The sequence below is a fragment of the Epinephelus lanceolatus genome, chromosome 7 (genome assembly GCF_041903045.1).
Source record: "Epinephelus lanceolatus isolate andai-2023 chromosome 7, ASM4190304v1, whole genome shotgun sequence".
Lineage (NCBI taxonomy): Eukaryota > Metazoa > Chordata > Actinopteri > Perciformes > Serranidae > Epinephelus > Epinephelus lanceolatus.
In genome coordinates this window covers 34,122,896-34,146,142 of record NC_135740.1, presented here as the reverse complement: position 1 = coordinate 34,146,142, position 23,247 = coordinate 34,122,896, and the positions used below count along the sequence as shown (strand labels likewise).

The window sequence follows — 23,247 nt, the reverse complement described above, 5'->3', positions numbered from 1 at the left end:
ACGCTGACCTTTTCAAGAATGCGGTTGAAGGAATGAAAGAGGGAGGCTTTGTGCTCATGGTGAAGCACATGGTCCATGTCTGTGAAAACATGGATGCTTCGCAAACATCTTCAACCCAGCAGCACAGAAAATCTATACAATCAGCACAGTTTCAAGGTGGACACCCAAGATTAGTGTCACCCATTCAGTATCTGACCAAATGTCCCCCCTTCTGTTCTGTTATGATGCTGGGTAATGGCAAGAGAAGTGTTTTTGCTGAATCTTCTGATGTCATAGTGAAGTTCACCCTTGACCTTTTGGATATAAAATATCCCGACTTCATCATTTTATCCTATAAGACATTTGTGTGATTTTTTTTTTTCATAATTAGCTCACAAATTCTTGAGTTACAGCCAAAAACATGTTTTGTAAAGTCACAGTGACCTTTAACCACCAAATTCTAATCAGTTCTTTTCTTGCGTCCAAGTGAACGTTTGTTCCAAAGTTGAAGAAATTCCCTCAAGGTAATCTTCAGTTATTGCGTTCACAAGAATGAGACAGATGCAGGGTCACACTGACCTTTCTCATTTCTCATGACTTAAATGGGTTCATTTGACCACCAAAATCTACTCAGTTTATTGTTGAGTCCAAGCGGAGTTTGTGCCAAATTTTAAGAAATTCCGTCAAGGTGTTCTTGAGATATCGCATTCACAAGAATGGGACAGAGGGACAGACAACCTGAAAACATAATGCCTCCACCCACAGCTGTTGCTGGCATGGAGGCATAAAAATCCTATTTTCATGCAAAGATGCAAAAAGTTGAAGTGATAAACAACATGTTAGGGCACATTGCAAGACTGTATGTCAATGGGCCATGTAAACAGCTTAGTAGGAATGTTGTCATCTTTTCTAGGATTAGGGGAAAATGTTACTCTGTGCATGTTAATGTAGTCACTGTTAGTTGTCCTAATCCATATTTAGCATCTTTTTGTGTATTGCAACGTACACATATCATTAAATGGGACCACCGCCATTTTAAAATGTCTTATGTTACTGTTCGAAATTAGTGCACATATTTCTTCGTAGACATTAAGCCTGCATCGTTTATCAAACCAATTTGTTATTATTAAGTGGGGATCACAGGACCCCTGCCTGCTCCCCACCCATCACCCTTCCCATTGCTAGCGCGCTCTCCCTCAGGAACTCCAGAGCATCCATCATGGGCTTGTACAGCCCTTATTTGGGTGACTTAAATGGGTTCATTTCTCTTAACCCCTCCTCATCACTCATGGCTTTTTGCTCAGAGGTTCTAACACTGCTTACTGTGGATCCACTCAGGCCTGCCATGGGAAACGTTCCCTTCTGCAGGGAGATAAGGTCCCCGCATGAAGAGAATTTGTACACTCAGTAACATCTTACCTGCTTTTCTCTTCTGCTGTGTTTCTTTTCCCCCTTTCTTTCTCCTCTAAGTCCCTATCTTACACCATCTCTCAAACACACTTACACATTCATTTTCCTCCCTGTACAAACATTAACTCTTTCAATCACACACTTAGACCTACTCTTAACGCTTATCTCTCACATGTGTAGACTAACACTTCTGCTGTAGCTGCCTTTACAGTAATGTCTTTTCATTGGCTCCGTGTCTCTGTTGTGTTAAACAACATGCCTGTTTGCTTTCTGCACGCTACGGCAGATCTCACCGCATACCGTTACCCGTCGCACTTCACTCTCCCCAGTTTTCCATCCAGCCATGTGAAAGTTAAAGCGAAACATGGATCTCCCCTAACTCTCGATTCTCATGAAGCATGTCCTTGCCACCAACATTGTTGGTCTTGAGTTGTTTGCCATCTTGGCAAGACCTCGGGTGGAGTTGAAGCCTTCCCCCTCCCCAGCCCTCTCACCCCCGTCACCTCCCTGCCCCTGTAAAGCTGCCACAGTTCCTGTCTGTTCAGTGCAGGCCTGCACATTTCTTAATAGAGAGATGCTCAGAAGTCCAGGGGCGCAGAGGAGCTCAATGCGCTTCTGTTTTTGGTTTAGCTCAAAAATGTTTTTCCTGGCTCAACCCACTCGTACTTAGGTCCTCTTACAACAAACTAAAAGGTCCTAATTGCCCCCAAGGGAAAGGTTTAGCCACAATAGACATGTGGTGGGACAAAAGCCCAGTGCTCTTACCCCAGCACCCTCACCCCTCCCCAGATAGAAGGATGAACACGTCAGCAGTGTCTGTTTTGCACTGTGGGTAGCGCGACCACAGGTTCGACACTGTAAAACATTATATATACAATATATAGACCTAGTAGGGCATGGTGTATGGTTCGGTAAAGATCTGGAATGTTTACAGTTTACACCAAATCCAGTGTTTCCTGTTTCTCCTCACATTTTATTAAAGGTAAAGGGTCAGAACAGACATGTGTATCAAATTGTCTCAGTAACCGCACTGACTGTAGCCTGCTGTCTGTAAGTCTGGAAAAGATGGGAAATAGAGATTCAGGTTACAGGGACACGGAGGGATGAATGAGGAATTACAGCTGTATTACACTGCGGCTGATAAGTCAGTGTAAAATCACAGCTGCAGATGCTGAGACGTGTGTGTTTCTAAGGTTTGTTTAAGCCTACTTAGATGGCTGATAGGTGGTCTTTCCCACACAGAGCAATGCAACGAGTGCCAATTTGTTGCTCCTTGCTAAATGAACTAAATGCTAAGATTTAATTGTAACAACTGTTTGACCCAGCTCTGGTCCCTACACTCATCTCTCTTGACTTTCATGCCTGTCGAAACATGGAAAGTCCTCATTCATTTTAGCCATCCATAAAGCAAATATTGTTGCACATGCAGTAGATGATCAGTCTTTGCATACCTTCTTGTGTGGTAAGTCATGGGCCATTTGAGTTGCACAGCACAGCTTAGCCACCTGACCTGAGTGCAGCCTGGAACCCTCATCACGTTCAGGCTTTACTTTATTTCTCTGCTTCACAACATTGATATGGAGGAATTCCTGGAAGGGGCCTTGCTGACACAGGGTTGGGTAAATAACCGATTGATCTGGATCCACAGGCATATATTATAAATATATGGGAAATATCAACATAGTTTTCCCTCCCTTTTCGCTAAATCTACTTTTTTGTGGCGTGAAATGTTACATCACTGTCTTTTCAACCTTCCACTGATTCAGGTTTTTCGATGTTTTCTCAGGCAGTCGTGAGCAGAACTCACTTTCCATGTTACAGTTCACTGCTGTGGCTCGAAGCTGAATATGTAGGCTAGTCCAACGCATCATTACTCAGAGGAAGACTTTATAATTATGAATAGACTTATAGTGATGCGATGCGTACATTTACGAAGGCTCCCCAGCGCTCTGTATAATTATTATGGCTCATAGTTGCGCTGCCGGCTCACAGAGGCATGTATTACGGCTCGCCCATAAAAGTCCACTTAGTTTAACAGCGACAGGAGAACTCAGAGGACATGGCCAGTGAAACCCAGGGCAGCGTCTTGTGCGGTCGGCTCAGAGCTGGGCCTTTTGTTCGCTTTTCACGAGTCCTGGGAGCCCGTTAACCCAGGCTGCGAGGCCCTCGGCCCCATGTTTTACTGTAGCAGTGACAGCCCAGCACTCCAGCTTTCTCTCTCTCCGCCTGTAGAGCTACTGCTGGACAATCTCTGTTTTACATTCCTTGACCGGAGAGGAAGAGCACATTGTTTTACTAGCCGCCGTGGAGTATCTGATTATGTTTTAAAGTGTGAATGCACACGTGTGTGTATGACCGTGTGTGTTTCTGCACATCATTTCTTGAAGAACGATCAAATGACAAGATGAGCTGTGATCAATGAGCTGTCGACAGAACACTTCTGACCTAGTGGAAAGCGAGTCCCCTGACGAACCCGGCCCGTTTCAGGCCACCGGGGCAGGGGCGCCGCTGCACAAAGAGCACTCTGTCTCTGTCAGGAGTCCCCTGAGGACTCCTGCACGGGCCCTGCTCACCTCCACAACACCAGGCTACTAACAGCACTTCATCTGTCTGCCCTCACTCAGAAAAGTCTTGATAATATTATTAGCGTACCTTCAAGCTCTAATATACTGATAATTATCTCTAATTATTCCACCACGAGTCAAATTCTCAAAGATCTAGTTGTACAGCCTCCAAAGTCAGAGGTATCAGTACAGAACTGATATCTGATTGCTGAAATATTATGCAACAGTACTGATGCAGAAATTATGATCTATGAATTAGGATTTCCTTGATTGTAAGAATCTAGTCCTCTTGCCTACATTGTAAAGGCTTAATGAAATGTTTAAAAGTATCCTTTGACTTCTGAATGAGAGCATTTAAGAGTAAAGATGACACAACATTTTCTGACACTTCTTTATCATAAAGTAAAAGAATCTGGGAACGAGCCAGTACTTTTTTTTAAGTGGAAACATAGTTATTGTTTACATTTACATTATAGTGTGCATATTTATAATACTAGCACAGATTTATCACGCCCTTCATAATTCAATACACTCAGTTTTTACGAGCTCTCACCAAGTCATGTAAACCAGTTGGACCCAATCATTTAAATGCTCCACATAAATTTCTCTCGTCATTTTTTTTTATTAGCCACTGGTGTTGTGAAAGTTAAATCAAAGTCTAATTCAATCACACATCACCCAGAATGATTCATTATACTTTTTATGGAGTTTTTAAGGTAGTAAAGCTTTTCCTGTATCTTGTACCAGAAAATTTAAGGGTAAATAAAATGTCACATGCCGTTAACCTTACCATTTGGCTATCAGACTTTGACGGAAAGTTATTCTGCTGCTTTTCCAGACTCCTGCAGTTTAATATTTGCTCATAATAAAGTGTCTAAGTGTCCACTGATTTACTGTTAAGATTTCTGTAGCATTTCTTAAGTAGTTCAGGTTGGTGGTCGGATATGTGGCATTGTTTTTTAAGACAGCTGTATTAGACAGCGTTTTTGACTGAATGCTTCACTGTAAAGTAGGTGACTTGGAGCTTCAGGTCACTCTGTCGAGAGTTTGTGACCACTGGGGGTGATGGTGAGCATTGTTTTGATGTACAGGTCAGTGTATTGTTTGGATGTTTGGATGCTCGGGGCAGTGCAAGGGTGGTGTTTCTGCACATCAGCAGTTGGCGGCATTAAGGTGCATAAAGATCAAGCAGTAAGCTAATAAGGCAGAGGACCACAAACTGCAAGTTTCCGAATATTCAAAAGGTTTTGCAAATGTTATAACAAAGTTCTGAGAGGCATAAAGGACACTAGGCCTGGGTACTGTTTCAAAAAATTACAATACCAGTACTCCTAAAGTGATACAGACACCAATAGAGAACCTTATTTGATAACCTTTTTCCTCTACCTCATTTAATAGCATTCAGTTGCGTAAAATGTCACCAAACGCCACAGGAGCCATACTTTTGGAATGTTTTTGTGGCATCTCGGCACACTGAACTGCCAACTCCATCAAAACATACCATGCTCCACTTCAGGACACACCACATACTGTATGGGTTGTTAGGGGGGCAATCACACGTTGCATTAAATCGAAGAACGCTTCTGGTGATTGGCTGCCGGCAAAACCACAAAACAGTATTTATTTCTAGATTTGGGTACAAAAAGGATTGAATGAAGGCACTGTGTTACTGGAGCAGTGGTGTAAGAAGTATTTGGATCTTTTACTTAAGTAAAAGTAGCAATGGCTCTGTATAAAATTAGTCTGTTACAAGTAAAAGTCATGCATACAAAATCTTTCTTTTACTCATACAAACGTACCACAATCAAAATGTTCTTAAAGTACCAAAAGTCAAAGTACTCATCGGGCAGAATGGCTCGCCTCAGAATATTATACCGGCATATGATATTACTGGATTATAATTATTGATGTATTAATGTGTTCATCATTTATGTTGCAGCTTGATTAAGGTTGAGTCGTTAAGTGACATCAATGTAATAACGTCCTGCTGAAGTTCCTTTTCAAGGGAGACGTGGCCAAGGAACAGTACAGAATCAGGCAAAAGATAAGAAGAATAAGATATGTTATTAATCCCACAGGGGAAATTCAGTTTTTCACTCTGTTGTCATACATACAGACCCGAAATACACACATGCACTTACAGGACCTAAACATGCATTGGACAGGCGCCCTAAGTGGTTGAGGGCTTGGTACCTTGGTCAGGGGCACTTCGGCAGGCGAACTGGCACCTCTACAGCTGCCAGTCCACGCTCTGTGTTTGGTCTGGACGGGGGCTTGAATCCGCAACCCTCTGGTTCCCAACCCAAGTCCCCATGGACTGAGCTACAGCCCCCCAGTACGAAGACTACAATGAGTTAAGAATAGACACAAGTAATAAAGGAGTCATTTACTGTACCACTGAATCAACAATAGTCTTTAAACCAGCCAGAGGTATCACATTCCTCAATTTAAATTCCTTTTGCAGACTAGTGTATTTACTGGGGCAGAAAACACAAAGGCCTTCATTCCCATCTAAGTCCATACATTAGAGATAGACAGCAGATTATGTCATGTGATCTGAGATAATAATTGCTTAATAAGTTTGCAGAGATGCAGCAGATGTCCAACATGCGAGGACAGTGTGCTGATGCATTCATGTAAAAGGCTGCTAGTAACCAGGACTGTTTAAGAAGACCTATAAGTGCTGTTAGACACTGTTCTCATGTCATTTGACTTTGAGTCCAGCAGTAGAGACTCACAAAGCCCTATTGAATGTCAGAGCTGCTGAAAAGCTCTGGGATGTTTTTATACTCAGTGGTGCCAAGTGAACAATTTGCTCAGACAGTTGTAAGTCATTTCATTAGGAGTTGGACTTGGTTTGATAATCCCTGCCCTCACTATACAGTCTGAATTGTTTCACGGTCGTCATTGAGGGGAAACTGAGGCAAACCCTCTTAACAGGGTCTTAAAGGCGTAGTGTGAGGTAATGTTGGAAGTGATAGGTTCTCCCCTGGGGTTGATTAGGCTCAACCCTGTAACTTTCACTTAATGTGATATGACCCCTCAGAGCCCCAAGTCTCTGACAACACACACACACACACACACACACACACACACACCCTACTATTACCACCACACACAGACACATAGACACACACACACACGGTTCACACATTCCACCCTCAGCCCTCGTACTCCCCACTGCACTGCACCAACTGCTGTTTAGTTTAAAACGAGGCTGCTGGCAATTAGCTGTGTTATGTCAAGCGTATTCTCTGGCTGTTGCTCGCTGGGTAAACTGTTCCAATTGGTCCCCAGCAGCCGACTCAGTAGAACAGTAAGTAGGTGTCTCTGTTATCACAGCATGGTTTTAAAAAGCCCACTGAGGATCACACAGCGCAGTGTAGGATTTCAGGCTGGTAAGCCAACGAAGAGCTATTAGCTTATTGTTTTGGCTTGGCTACGTGTGTTGGTGAACTGTTAAGGAAAAATCCATCCTTGAATTCTCACATTGTCCACATTTGGCCCTTTACTGTGTCAGTGAGAATAACAATAGACTGTGTCTGGAAATGCGAGGTATGTTGCCAATAACCTTTTAGGTTCTGTGTGAATTCTCCCCCTTAAAGTGAGAGTGCAAGACTTTTAAAGGAGGAAATAACACAAGTCTTGGAATGAAAAATGGTATTCATTAATAAAACCAGTAGCTTATGGTGGCCAATGTTAGCTTATGTCAATAAACATTGATTTGATACTGCTCTATAACAAACACTTTATTATTTTCTCTCCTCATGCTACTGTTATGCTATGTGTTAGCATTAGCAATATCCAGTAATTGTCACTTGTGGCCACAGTGACAGTTGTTAAACAAATGTAAAGAAGCAGGTCTGTTACTTTGCCCCACTGAAAGCAAACTCAAGTGAGAATAATGGGATAAAACATAAAGTCAGTAAAGGGTAAAGTAAAGTTCCACTGATTGTCACACAGCTGAGTGTGTGAAATTTGTTCTTCGCATTTGAGCCATCCCGAGTGAGCGGTGAGCAGCAGCGGTGCCGCGCTCAGGAATCATGTGGTGATCTAACCCCCCAGTTCCAACCCCTGATACTGAGTGCCAAGTAGGGAGGCAATGGGTCCCATTTTTATAGTCTTTGGTCGGGGATCGAACCCACGACCTCCCAGTCTCAGGGCGGACACTCTATCACTAGGCCACTGAGCTGGTCTGACTCAGTCATACCAGTTACATAGCTGAAGTTTGCTAATATAAGCTTACTTTAGCCGCCATAGAGGGATGACTATAATAGGTCGACATGGAGGTTAGCATCAGCCTGGTTCCGTTGACAAAAAGATTATTCCATTGGGTTTTGGATTATTGCAGAAAATACTTTGATAATGACCAAACGAAGGAAAGCGCCCCCAAAATGTCTATTTTTGTTAAATTATTGCTAAACAAAGCATTTTGGGATTATCCTTTCTTTTACCTTTTAGCAACAGTTGAAAATAGTTGTGTTGAAATTTCCATTAATCCACAAACAGACACAAGACACCTGGATAATACTGCACAGGAATTTTCAGAAAGTTTTTCATACACTTTTTGCTGTCTTACACTCAGCCACCGTCAAAGACTGCTTTTACTGAAATGCTTTTATTTTTGGGCACCCTGCTCTCCTTAACACCATTTCTGCGACCAAAGGGAGCCTAGGGAGGTGAATAGGCTACTACATACTAGGGCATTAACGACTTTGATTTTTTTCAGGTCGACTGATCCGTCAATAAAGTCTAAGTCCAGTCGACAAGTCATTTGATGACGTCATCATATTGACACGGCGGAGGAAAGTGAAGTATCTCCACACATGTGATGTGTGTCTGTCACTCCAATCAGAGGCAGCGATTGCATTCTGTACACAAGCATACACAGAGAGAGGGAAAAAACACACGACTTGTTGACTGCCACTGACGTCGACATGTCGACAAATCAACTTTTCTGTTAATGCCCTACTACATACAATTAATTGAGTTAACTAATACTTTATCCTCCTTCCTGAAATCAGGATATGATGTTTAGATGTGCAGCAGATAACTAGGATACTCCAAAAACCTGATCATAACCAGGATACTCGAGCACATCTAAATGTACTCATAGTCTCATTTTAAGTCACTCAGTCCAATAATGATGTTGCTACATGGTTATTTATTGTCAGTCATTGGCAGTTGGTGCACATCTCCTTTTTTGAGAAGGTGATGCAGCAACAGTGTTGGTTTAAAAGCCTGCTCTGGGCAGATTCATCTATCTAAAATCCAACCTCCTTACTAATTTCAAGTTTTAAGTGACTCCCTCCAAGTCTGTCTGGTTTCAGGATAATCTGGTCTGCCAGTGAGTGGATTCTTTCCATGAAGGAGCTAAGCTGACATCCCCACAGACACTAACTTGCGGAGAGGAACATCCATATTTTCTTCTCATTTGGTTGAGTTCCCATTTATGTAATAGGTCACCGCAATAACAAACCAGTTATTTACGGTAAAAGCCTAATTTATCCGCCAGATATTAATCTCCGACTGTTGTCTTGTAATTCACCGCAATGACAGGCAGACCTTTTAAATAAACACTGATGGTGACCAGAGCGAGGGAGGGCCATCGCTCTTGACGAGTGATGATCCCCTCTGCTATCTCTATGCGCTCGGAGGCCTAAACAGTTTATTTCGTGTTTGCAGTCACTTCCTTGGGGTTGTTAAGCTGATGTACAGTTTGACAGAAACAGAGGGAAACCAGATCATCGGAGGAAGATTGTTTTGACCTGATAAGTAGAAATGGGTACATTAGGAAGAAAAATGGAGCAAAACACTAAAACTGTGGGATTAGTCTTGTATTCAGTTTACACAGACAGATGCCACATGCTGCAAAAATTCTTTTGTGTGAGAATGTGGGCCCACCTACAGTATCAGTTTGTGACTGAAAGGAGCTACTTGTTCACAAATCATGAACTCTATCAAGAACATGCAAAAATGAGGGTTGTCTTTCTATGCATATTAAAATATCTATTCAGTAGAATAAATGTTTGCAAAGAAACCTCACCACAAGGTCCATTTATTAGTTTTTGTGGGGCTTTTGTTCATATCATCTGGTCTTTAAGTTGTCCTAGTTGTCATGGGATTGTAGATTTTTTTTTCTGAGCACTTTAACCTTAAATTTGAATATCTGTAGTTCCATGACATCTGGGTAACACTTAACACGCTTGTATCCACCTGCAGCCGCTACACATCAACTGACACTTCATTTAACTTTTACTCTTCAACTGACAGTTCAACTGCTGTCACTGCTTACATAGCAACTGAAAGTAATCTACACAGCACACACTGAAACTATCTGTGGGGCAACTTTAACTTAAATCTAATGAAATTAACTAACAAAAATGCAGTCATCATTTACACTTCAACTGACATTTCAACTCAATGTCTTACACTTTTCATAAAACTGTGCTGTCTATACAGTAGAAAGAGGCAAATACTTCTGACAGTGGCATTTGCTTTTGCTCAAGAGGTAGAAAACCTACAACTACGAAAAAGTACTGCGCTGCACCAGACCAATATACAACTGCTGGTGGATGATGGATTGCAAGCTTATCCATTTTGAGACAGGAAACAATATGGGGGCCAACTGGTGACAAATGATCTCAAATACAAATAAACAGTTTGCTAAAATATGTTTCTGAAAACATTTTAGGAGATGCATTGGCAATGCAGTAACAGAATCTTGGTTCATGTTCTATCAGCACTGCTTAAAGCCAAAACACACCAGTGGCAAACGCAGTGCATCAAAAAATACAGCCCTATTATTTTCAATGTACAACCCCACACCGGTGCTCCTTGAAACACCACCCAGTGGTACTTAACGCCACTGTCCTATTTCCAACCTTGCAGCCCCCGGAATTAAATCCATTTTTCCCTGCTCTCTCTCTGCTTGTATATACCAGCTCCTATAGCATCTCTTTTTCAGTGCTTCTGTGGCAGCTCAACTCCTCTCCTCCCTATGGATGCATAAAGTGAACTGTCTCATGTGTGACAAAGACTTGATGATGAGAGACTTCTTGTGAGATATTGCAGGGGCATCAGCAGCGTAGTGGATAGTGCTGGCACCCCATGTACAGAGGCATTGCCTCACCGCAGCGGCCGCGGGCTCAAGTCCGGCCCGCGACCCTTTGCTGCATGTCAGTCCCCACTTTCTCTTTGTCTCCCCATTTCACACACTGTTCTGTCCATTAAAGGCAAAAAGCCCACAAAAATAATCTTAAAAAAAAAAAAAAAAGTCATAGCTCTGGAGATCAGCTCTTCAGCTGAGAAATCAAGTGTAATAAGAGGCTCCACACATGATTTTAAGCTAATGCAGAGGTGGAAGAAGTACAGATCTTGAAGTAAAAGTGGTAATACCTTTGTGTGGTTGTTTGTTAACGAGCTGCAATGTGATGCGCCACAGCGGCGCCGGAGTATTTTCAGCTTTAGTTTCACTGTTTGACCTCATCTTTCATCATAATTTTTACAATACAAGAAACAGCATACTTCCTGGTCACAAATTCTCCTATCACAGCTAAACAGAGCACTAAAATGTTTCTGATGACATTTAGGTGAGAAATAGGCAATACGGTAACAGAATATTGGTTTATATTTGATCTTACTGCTTAGTTTTACTGTTTGATCTAAGTTTGAGAGAAAAAGGCAGGCCTTTCTCTATTGATCTGCTTCCATACTCTTTGTGTCCATGGTGGCGCCCACACGATAATACAGAAGTACAACCTGTAGTTCGAGCAACAGCCCCAGAGCCAGCAAAAATCCACCAGGTGATGCTTTTCGCATATTTGAGCTAAGACATGAGCAGAGAGATCTAGGCACAGGTCAGATGCAGAGACGTTTATCACAGTTCATTTACACATCCTATTCACACTGTTATGATACAAAGCTGGTTCAAAATTGGCAACATATCCCGTTTAACCTTAAACTAAAATTTTAGATCCTTTTAGAAATTACACTCAACAGACACCTTAAACTCTGTCAGAGCTTCAGCTTCAACTGACACTTAAACTGCTTTTAGTATTTCAACTTAAACTGCAACTGTCATGCGACATCTCACCTGCAAACAATTGACATTAACACTGTTAACTAGTTTACAAAGTTTGCACCTGCAGTTTGCTGCGTAAACTAAAATAAATCTGCCTCAGATTGCCTGCCTTCTGCCTCTTCTAGTTTTATTGCAGTTTTTTAAATGTTCTATATTTCCTTTCCCTTTGATGCACATACCCACAGGCAAGATTCAGAAACCGCACTCACTCGTACACCTTTTTAACGTACAGTAACGTGCCTTCCTCAGCTCCTGAGCCACTATGTTAATGTTGGCTAATCTGACCGTGACACATGATTGATAACCTTTCCCAAGTGTGCAGGATCCAAAGGATTAGCAGTGTTTACTTCTAGTAGCATGCTGGGTACCTCTGCTGTTAATGACTGGAATTAATAACCTGCTGACGCCTATGAGACAGCCATGTTTATGTACAGGCCGAGACATGACAGTCTGCCCTGGACACTGAGTAGTTGTAAAAGTGTCTGCCCGTGCCCAGAAAGGTTTGTGTTTATATGTCACGTATGATGATATGATGATGGTCATATTCGTTCTAGTCTAAAATGATTCTTTCCCAATGTATTTTTTGTTCATCGCTGTGGATTGGCCTTTAACTTTGGATTGGGTCATATGACTTACTGAGATATTAATAATACAGGATTAGCGCACTGTTTACATTTCTTCCTTGTTATGTATCTGTCTCTCTCTTTCTCAGCTTCTGACTTTATCCTCCCTCCCTCCCTCCCTCCCTCCCTCACACACACACACACACACACACACACACACACACACACACACACTAAGGGGCATGAGAACGGGGTAAATCCTTGACAACTTCAATGAAACCTCACACAAAGAGTAAAACTCGGGGGGACGAGAGAAATGCAACACCGTACAGTAGCCTGACCTCCTCCAGCTACCATAGACACGCATGCACCAGATACCGGGCGTGGCCGCCTTTCCGCACAAAGCCAGAAATAAAGAGCGAAGCTATTGCTTTCAGCGGCAAGACCCCCGGGTGACCTTCCTCATCGACCCTAGCATGACCCCATAGTGAGGAAGGAGAGAAGCAAAGCGCCCGGTATCACTGCACAGGAGTCGAATGCACATCACAATAGCTAAAAAGGAAGGTGCTGTCATTGTGTGCTCACAGTAAATCAGCATGAAGGTGACAGTTCCAGTTCTTGGGCCTGCGTGCCCACCTTAAGAGGCCGGCACACTCATAAGTCAAACTGTTTTCTCCATCTAGGCTCTCACTGCGAGTGTAGCCTGAAGACTTCGGTCATCCACGCATTGTTTCTTAAGCAGTTCTCCACAGCTGGGCTGGTTTGTCTGTTTCAGGTCAAACAGAGGTTCATGGCTTCGGGGTCCAACTGTACTAGGCTTACACTGAGGAATGTGTCACATCAAGCTTTAGTACCAGCTGGGAATGAACGCTCGGGGCCACTGAATTGATCATTTCTACTCTCGAACCCCCTAAAATGACTCTCTCCATAAATTAAAAAATAAAACCAGCAGCTGGGTTTGAAAGCAACATAACAACTGAATTATGCTTTGTATTCACATGCCTATTATTTTACACTAGGCAGATCCCCCTCCATCTTAACTCAAGTGTAAACAGTTATCTTTTCTGTTTATGTTCAGATACGTGACAGTTAACCCTGCGAGAGTGCTGTATAACCACTTTATAAATCTATCTATCTTTCGTAAGTTTTCTCACGTCACGCTGTGTTTCGTCCACAGTCGACCTGGAGCACATGAGGACAGTGAAAGCTGACAAACACCAGCGTTTCTGCCAAGAGAACAGCCTCATCAGTCAGTTCGTATCAGCCAAGACGGGGGACTCGGTTAGTACCAGCTGATTCATTGAGTCACAATTAAAATGTGTGACTTTGATAACTCAACTTGTCCTGGTTTTCTTGTCATCTCTTTCTCCAGGTGTACCTTTGTTTCCAGAGAGTGGCTGCTGAGATTCTTGGTGTAAAGCTAAACAAAGCAGAAATAGAGCAGTCCCAGGTGAGCCATAAGGGCATCAACGACTCTCTCAGATGTCATCAAAATTTCTATGCAGCTGCCTCTCAAGCCACATTTTAAATGGTTTATTTGCTCCTAACTAGGATAGAAACTATACACTTTTTTCTCAGCTTTGCACTTAACCAGTCACTGTTCAGAGATACTTTATCCACAAAATGACCATTTTCATATCAATTACTCAACCTGTGTTGCATTGAATTCGTGAAGAAAGCTTTGTTTTACCACACATGCCTCCACAGTGAATGAAGAATCCAAAAACTGAGAAAATTCTTGATGAGTTGAAGTCATATGGAGCCACGTTTAACAGCAAAGTTATATCGAAACATCCATATACAAACTCTGACACAACTCATTTATCTCAATCTCAACTCAATGCTCTTCAAAGTCCTGCACTGGTCTGATTTTCAATATCTGCTCCAAAACCACTGGTCTGATTTTCAATATCTGCTCCAAAACCACAACCGTGGCATGCAACACCACACCGGCGCACCAATTCGTTCTACAACCCAACCTGGCCAACCCAAGATCCACGGCCTGACCCAAGACCGCAAACCTCATAATAACCATGCAATGTTGAAATAATTATGTTAGGCAGCATGTTTAAAGTGATCATTTAGGGACATTTCATACATGTGAAACTAAGATATTTTTTGCTTATTCTCATGATATTGAGCAGCACATCTCCACAGTTAATGTGTCTGTCAGTAATGTACCTGATTGAAGCAGCTTTCATATTCCAGCTGTCACAGAAGACAGATCCAGCACACAAAGTCAGCAGTCAGAGGATTAAAACATCAGAACATTAAATCTTCTTCTTCTTCTTCTTCTTCTTCTTCTTCTTCTCATTTTATTTTAAGAAATTTATCATCCAGCAACCCCAATCCAAACCAAATGTTGTTTTTTCAACCAGAACTTTACCAAAAAATACAATTAAGACAAAATGCAATCACCTGCCGGGTATCTCTGGGTACCAAGCCCAATGCAGGACTGTGATACTCAGTACTTCCACGTTTGCCCAGGTGACCTACTTGTATGTGTAAGTGTTTTTAATAGTACTGAACGTACGACTGGCTAATGAGACTTGGATTATACTGCATGAGTTGTGTGAGAGTTCGTAAACGGAAGTTAATAACTACGTCCCCTTTTTACTCCAATTCATCAAGAATATTCTCTGGTTTTGGATTCTTTGTTCATCATGGAGACGTGTAAGGAAAATGAAGTTTTCTTTACAAATTCAATGTAACGCGGGCGAGTAATTGATGTACAAATAGTTATTTTGTGGGTTGAGTATTCCTTTAAATGTATAGCTGATTGGTAAAATAGTGAAAGTAGCTGGTGATTTGGTTCTGCTTCCTCTCTCCTAACATTACGTGTAATGCAATGCCTGAACTTAAGGGAGGTCACAGTGAGTGTGTGAGGTCAATGGAGGTCACCACACACTGTAAAGGACCTTTTGTTGTGTAAACATGAGTTTGTTACATCTGCCTCCTGTGATGTTCTACCTGCCACTGACACTGGCCATCTGTAAATAGACCCACATTGAGCACATTAACGCGTGAAGTCTGAGGTTAAAAGTAGGCCGTCGTAGGGGTGAGGAGGTTAGGAGTGGCTGTCTGATTTATTTGGTTTATCTCCCACCGTTTTGGTGCTAAAACAGGGTCTCAGCTTGCCAGCCAGACCGAGGTGCCCAGTGGTGGCAGCTGTAGGATTTACAAGGTCACCTCCCACAGAAGCATTAATCCTGGGTCTGATATGACCGGTTGGAGCCACACTGGCTGGGTAGTGGTTGATGAGCCTGGAGGCTACAGAGAGGTCAGGACCCTCAGTGAAGGGAGAGCATGTCAGGAAAGGACTGGCCAAATTCTCAAGCCCCTCTCCCATCACCAACACCGCTGCTGACTAACTGAAAATGACCATCGACTAATGGAGCTGTCAATCTACTTTCCTCTTCCTGCCCTCCCTGTGATAGCTCTGTCAATAAAGCAAAGTGCTTTAATCCAGGCTTAACAAGCAGGCTGAGGGCTCGAACCAAAAAGGCTGACAAGTTGACAGAAACAAACAAAACATGACTTCTGGAGTGTTTTTTTAAAGCGCTATATGCATATATATAAACTTCTGATTCTTGTGATGTTTCAAGAATAAGGACATAATTGTAACAGTGAGGTAATGATCTCATTATAGTGGCCAGAGCTCAAAGCAGAATAAGGAAGAAAAACACGGGAACAGTTTCTAATGGACTCGTACAAGAGGTGTGGACTTGTTTGATATGATTTGGACTCGAGTCAGACTCATGTCTGAATTTGAAGACCTTTGACCTATCTTGACAAAATCAAAAAAGTCTTGACGCAACCATTTCTAACAAATTTGTTTTAACAAATAATTACAAATTTTAAAAAGCAGTCATGATCTTTTTAAACTAAATATATTAACACTATGTTGTTAAAATGGCATTACACTTGGTGAAGAGTGGATTATGACTCGTTTAGGACTTGAAACTTAAAGTTTAGGACTTGGGTTTTGACTCGAGACTTGCCCATCTAGACTTGGGACTCCCAATTCTCACTCCTAATGGATATGCCTACACACTGGTAAAATGTGATTAGCTGGCACTATTTAATTTTCATGACAGTGGTAGAGACCCTCATCAATATATTTTAGTTACCCCCCCAAAAAAGTTGAAGTTCCAAGGACTCTAAAACATAAGGACTGTCTGGCTCTTAATCAAGGACAGTAATTTTGTTTGCAAACTCTGAGAACTTGCTGAATCAGTACTCACTGAATGACTGCTGGTTTGGTCTACGGCTGCAACCAAGTATTACATTGTCGTTCAATCCAACAATTATTTTATCAGTTAATTAGTCGTTTTGGTGGTGAAATGTCAGAAAATAGTATTTTAAAAAAAAGGAATGCTGATCACAAATTCCCAGAGACCATGGTGATGTATGAGCAACAGTCCAAAACTCATAGATATTCAGTGTAAAATGGAGCAAAATCTTCACATGTAGGAAGTAGAAACTGTGGAATGTTTGGCATTAAACTGAATTTCTGTCCAATCGTTTCAGTTACAGTTCCATTTACAGAAATAAATTCTACGTAATCAGTTTTCCCATGCAGAAAAAAAAGAACACATTCTTAAAAGACATTAAAATACATAACGTTATTGTTGGCGATGTGAAGGAATGACACAGTGAGTTTATGTCGTGGATACAGAGGTGAGGCTCTGAGCAGGTCACGGCTCTGGGTCTAGCCGTGGGGCCGGCGAGGCCTCATTATCAGCTGTCAGCTTCAGAGAGCTGAACACGAGGGTCACGACCCCTGACAGTATTATATCTGCCTGGCAGCCCTCTCCGTCATGGTCCTCTGTCTGGTGGATCAGATAGCAAGGCCACGGATCACTCACTGACTCCGACACCGGGCTTCGGCAGCTCGTTAATCAGACAGCCAACCAGGGCCTGCTGCTCAGCCATGTGGTCTGTTCTTCACTGGTGATGGGGTCCAACAGCTTGTTGAACCCCCTGTTGAACGTTAAGACCAAATCTAGGCTAGTTTGAACTTGAAGGCCCGGCTTATGTATTCCTAAAATTCAACAGCTGACACGTAGAGTTTCAAAATGCTCCACAAGGTGTCAAGATTTTAATAAAATAGGGTGCATTCCGAATCACATACTTTTTCTTTTCACTTTTAGTAGGTACTGCAGCTGCCCTTAAAAAGTATGCACTGTTGCATGTAGTATGCACACAGTTGGGACATACTACTTTCTCATAATGTTACACCCTGAACTTTGATTCTCTTGCTTTTATATCCATTACTTTGGAGATAAAAAAGAAACACCATTTAACGCCAGAGATGGAGATCAACCCGGAGAGATCTGCTGTTGTCACTTTGCAATGTGTGTAGTTTAATTTTAAAGTTAGAACTGCACAGATTGTAGACGGCAACATATTATATTTGTGACAGTGAATTTACATCTGTAGTTCTCTGTGGTTGTTATTTCCATAGTTATGTCTTTTTGTTGTGTGTGATATTTATGATTATTTTGTTCACTTTAACAATCACTATTCCCATTATTACTATTCGACTGAATGTTACTTGAATGCGCTGTCATCCGTCATGGGGACTTCTGTCGATATGTTGCATCATCTGCAGTGCAGTAGACTGTGGGTCAGAATAGCCAGAAAAGCATGCCGGCTTGCATACTGCAAAATCGGACTGGATGTAGTAGTAACATTCTGGTATTTTTTGCATACTGCATTTGACATACTATGTATTGGGACATACTAAATCTTTTTCTGGCATGCTATACAGTATGGTAGCATGGGTATTGGAACACACAGATAGACATCACACATCGGTCAGAGGAACAAATACAGCTTGGTTTATATCCCAATCATAAAATTAGAACTCTGTACTAATGAGAAATGAGTGTTGGATTTACACCAGGCATAACCTTTAAGTTAAGTAACTTTAAGGCCTAGCTACACCTAAATTTATCCTCTACCAATGATCATTTCTTCATGGCTCATAACAGGAAAGCCACACTACAAGCCATACTATGTAATGTCGACAATTTACTGTAGTGCCAAAAAGATTAGTTGATTAACATAAAATGACAACAATTTTGACAATCTAATAATCTTTTAAAATATATATAAAGCAAAAATGGCAAACAGTTTCTGGATTCTGCTTGTCAGAGGTGAGTTTTGCGGTTTATACCTTTTATTTTCTCAAGATCAATGTAAGATTTTTGGGTCATGGTTTAATTTCCAATTAGAAAAGTCAAGTAAGTTATTCTGGTTTTAAAGGTTATTTCACTTTTACATTGTTGGCTCAGCTTTGATTTCTGTCGCTGCACACTGATGTCACTTTTCATAGTGTAATTCTTTTTTTGTTTATGTCTCACAGTTCTTGTTCATTTCTCACTTCATTTCTCCTCTGCTGTTCATTGTCCTCTGTCTACTTGGCTTTGGTCTCCATTCTTCTCACTCTCACCCCATGTCTCTGTCCTTGTCTTTTCTGTTGTCCTTTTGCTTTCCTCCATCTCTCCACTGCTCTGACGTGTTGAACGTGCTCAGAGGATTGTGAAGGCTGAGCTCGTGGACTACCCTCAGGATGAAGGCCCAATTAGACAAGACAACAACCAGCAAAGCAAAATATGTTCTGTTCAATAGTTGGAAGTATGTCTCCACAGTTTACACTGGTATATTTCAGTAGGTCTTAGAGGGCAACAGTTGCCTTGTAGTTGTAGTAAATATTGCAGTCATGGTGGATGTATTTGGTGCCTGTGGTTCAGATTAGAGTTCTAGAAGAAGTAAAGAAACCCGTCAGACTAATAGACCCTAATCACACCTCCTCTGTTATGTTGTGTTATCATAGAGTTGACAGTATTTTGCTAAACTGTCTTAGAAATCTAACTTTTGTGTGTTTTTCTAAATTGTTTGACAGTGATGTAGTGAGAAAAGTCTTCATGATGATAACAGAGAAGCCTCCTGACTGGCTGGGGGTACACAAATATTCTGACTATGGATTTTGAGCCATGTGAAATGTTACAGGAATAGTTTGTTTATCTGCTTTATTGCCATGAGTTGGATGAGAAGGTCGATGTCACTCTCATGTCTGTGCACCTTCACTTGAAGCTACAGCTAGAAGTCCTGAAGTCTTTGTCATACCCTTTGTCCACCAAAATTAGCACGATTTTTAAACATGAGAAAACCTGCTAAAAATAAGTGATAGACTCCTTCCACATTGCTTGCAGACCTAGAGCTGTGTACATGGCTCTGCAGCAGACAAGCCTGCCTTTCTCTTTTTTGACTGGTGTGTCATGGTCCTCTATGCGGCTTTCTAATTTTTAACTAACCTATTTTCCATCATGATGCGCTGGAAAACAGGTTAGTAAACAGTAGAAAGCAGCATGGTGGCCAATGAAAATGTCACAGTGGTTTCTTTTTTTTTTAAATATATCTCTTACTTATTTAGTCCACTTTTCAAACTCAGTGCCGATTAATTTGGATCGATGTTCAAGTGCTGGGGTGCAGAGACGGGCGGTATTTTGTGGTGGCATGTCATTAAATCGCATCAGTAAAGGGGCTTAAATTACACCGTTTATGTGGGTGTTGTATTTCCATCACTGCCGATCAGAGCCAGAGCCGATAAATACCTGTGACTGCAGCAGACTCATTTGACCCAGGCCAATGAAACCTTTCCCATTACATACAAAAGCCAGATGTTAGCGGGTGTTAGTGGGGATTTTTTGTGCAGTGGGAAAGGGGCTTTAGTTACCCTGCAACCTCATGATAGTGACAGGTCACTGGCCAAGATTTATTTATTTTTTTAATGTCATTTTGTGTATCTGTACGGTGTCCTTGAGTGCCAAGAAAGGCACCTTCAAATAAAATTTATTATAATTATTATTATTATTATTATTATTATTATTAAATAGCCTGGAAGTTAAAAACCCCTTAAAAAGGGTTAGCCGTTTCCATCGTTTCCAGTATTTGTGCTAAGCTAAGCTAACCGGCAACAGCTGTAGCTTCATATTTATTGTACAGACACGGGAGTGGCATCGATCCTCTCGTCTAACTGTTGGCTATAAAGTGAAGACATGTATTTCACATTATGTCTTTACCTGAACTATTCCTGTCATAAAGTCAGTTTTTTTAAATTGCAGTGTTTATTTCACTGCAAGTCTTTGTAAAGCTGTTTAATGTGGTGGACACAATTTTATCGGTAACCTCAAGGGATGTTACTAGATCTTTTTCTTTTTAAATAACTTGTTTAAAATTTAACATTGTGATGCTTTGACTCTTAGCTTATTAACTTTGTGTGTGTTTATCTGTCTTTGCATCATTTCAGCGTGTGGTGAAGGCAGACATCGTGAACTACAGTCAGGACACCGTGGCCAGGACAGTCAACCCCCCTCGCAGCTCCATGTGTGTGTTGCAGTGACCCTCTCTCCAGCAAACACACAGACACGCACACACACGCACACACACACACACACAGTGTCACTCTTCAAGATGTAAAATTGCCTTCGGTCAGTATTCCTCTTCTTGGGTTTGTGGGGTGACTGGATGAAATGTGTTAGAGTGTGTTCTCTGTATTTCTGTGTGTGAGTCGCACGGGTGAGATGAAGAACAGACCGTGTGGTTTTCGAGGCCTTGGCCTGTAGTTCGGATATTTAGCAAGAATGATTTCTTTGGTGGTTTACCAAAAAGGAAGCGGGAACTCCGTTATTTTTTTTTTTTCCAAGTTTACACGCAGCTATCATGTTATTTCTATGATTCACCTTAAAAAATATAAAAATAAGACTTTTACGTATTAGAATGAGGCTGGATGTTTAAAACTGAAATCAATAATTGGAATATTTTTATATATCAGTATATTTTCCTCTGTCCGTGATATTAGAGACATTTAAATAAGTAGATATGCTGCAGTGTATTTGTAAGGACCATCAACACCTGTCAGATCCACCTCTGCAAAGTGAATTTGTTGTAAGACTTAAACAGGGAGTTGAAACCAAATGCTCTTTTATGCGTCTGTGGTGCTCCTCAGTTGAACAGATAGGCATTAAAAAAAGCTGTAGTGGACTGAAATGAATCTGTTTTCAATTTGCCAATTAGGGGCTTGCACCAGCAGTGCTGTGACGTCAACTGTGTACTGTGTTATTTTACATAGGAAAATATAAATTTACAATCTTAAATCAATATTTACATTTTATATTCTTTATTATTCAGATAATATCCAAATCATGAAATAGCATCTCTGTTCTCCAGATGTTTTGTGCAGGGTCCACATTACATTGTGATCATACAGCTTTACATTTTCACACTGTGTAACATTCCCGGGTTCATCCTGTTCATGGCAACTCAGATGCTGTGTTGATAAAGTGTTGATGAAGGTTGGTAAATATGACTCAGGAAGTACCCGAGTGTCGAGCTGAGCGTGAGCTGAGCTGAAATATACAACATTTTATTAGAGGTCTCTACATAGCCTTATTCAGCTGTCCGTTCTAGAACAGAAGTTTGCATTGAAGAATGGCTATGTCGCATGAAATGCCTCATAGGATCTTCATTTTAATAGCCTGTTTGTCAGTATGTGTATTCTTAGAGACAACTGAGATATTGTACGTTTAACCAGTTTTGTCACAGTAGTTTTTACATGATGGTTTGTGTTGGCATGTTTTAATGTGTCGTTCACCGACAGAAATGTCCGCCATATGTGTAAAATATGTATTTGTACAATAAAAGCTGCATTTCAAAGCTGCTTTCATGGATTAGAAATGATCAGAACACATCCTGTAAATCCTGAACATGTAAACAAAATGTATGCTTTAAAAAATTAAGAATGTACAGGTTAAAGTGAATGTTTAGTTGACATAAACAGTGACGCAGTTTTGTGTTTCTAAATAAAAATGGAACATGGCAAACCAGGAATTCTTTGTGTAGTGCATCTATGAATACAGAATTTGTGATGTTTTTGTGATGTAATTGCTTTATATGAATCTGCAGGTGCTGAAAAGTCTTAAAAAGCATTGAAAATTGTTTCTTCAAATAAGTGGTTCAGTGTGTAGGATTTAGGGGGAAATATTAGCAAGAACTAAATATAACGAGTATTTTTTCTGTAGTGTATAAGCAACAGAAAATAAGAATCATGTTTTCATTACCTTACACCAGGGGTAGGTAACCTGTGGCTTCTGAGTCATATGCGGCTCTTAAGCCCCACTCCAGTGGCTCCCTGTGGCTTTCACAAAAAATTGTATGGAAATTAATAACTTTTTTTTTTTTTTTTTTACATTTTAATTTACAAATTCTACGACCTGGCACCTTTTCCTAGAACTTTTGCAAAACCTAAACAGTAGTGCCTTGTCTTAAGTTTCCCTCTCTGAACTTGGCTATGGATTCCAAATCCAAAAAACGAAACGTCTCTGAGAATTTAATAGTGTATAGACAGATTTTTTTTTGCATTCACCGCTAATGCTGCAAAGTTAAAGTACCAAATAATTATAAATAGGCCACTGCAGAGGAGCCACCTTGTAGTAAAACATATCAAAGAATGCTCATTTAGACCTATTAGTAATGTTAATAGGCAAATACTTAATAGACTGTTTTACTTACATTATAAGGCTTATAGTATGTTTTGTGGGTACAGACACATTTTTCCTTTTTTTTTTGGCCAAAAATGGCT

General features: G+C 41.1%; 1 protein-coding gene across 2 annotated transcripts in view; it reads left to right on the top strand.

Annotated features, from left to right (window-relative positions):
- Positions 1 to 22,496, top strand: part of rab28 (RAB28, member RAS oncogene family) — a 41,737-nt gene extending 19,241 nt beyond the window's left edge. The window contains exons 5-8 of one of the 2 annotated variants that reach the window (XM_033633653.2): positions 13,777 to 13,880; positions 13,972 to 14,049; positions 19,140 to 19,241; positions 20,917 to 22,496. In XM_033633653.2, coding sequence (XP_033489544.1) covers positions 13,777 to 13,880; positions 13,972 to 14,049; positions 19,140 to 19,235 — 278 coding nt within the window. In that variant the 3' untranslated portion in view covers positions 19,236 to 19,241; positions 20,917 to 22,496. The remainder of the gene's footprint in view (positions 1 to 13,776; positions 13,881 to 13,971; positions 14,050 to 19,139; positions 19,242 to 20,916) is intronic. The other variant, XM_033633654.2, reaches the window with a different exon arrangement.
- The last annotated feature ends 751 nt before the right edge of the window (positions 22,497 to 23,247 follow it).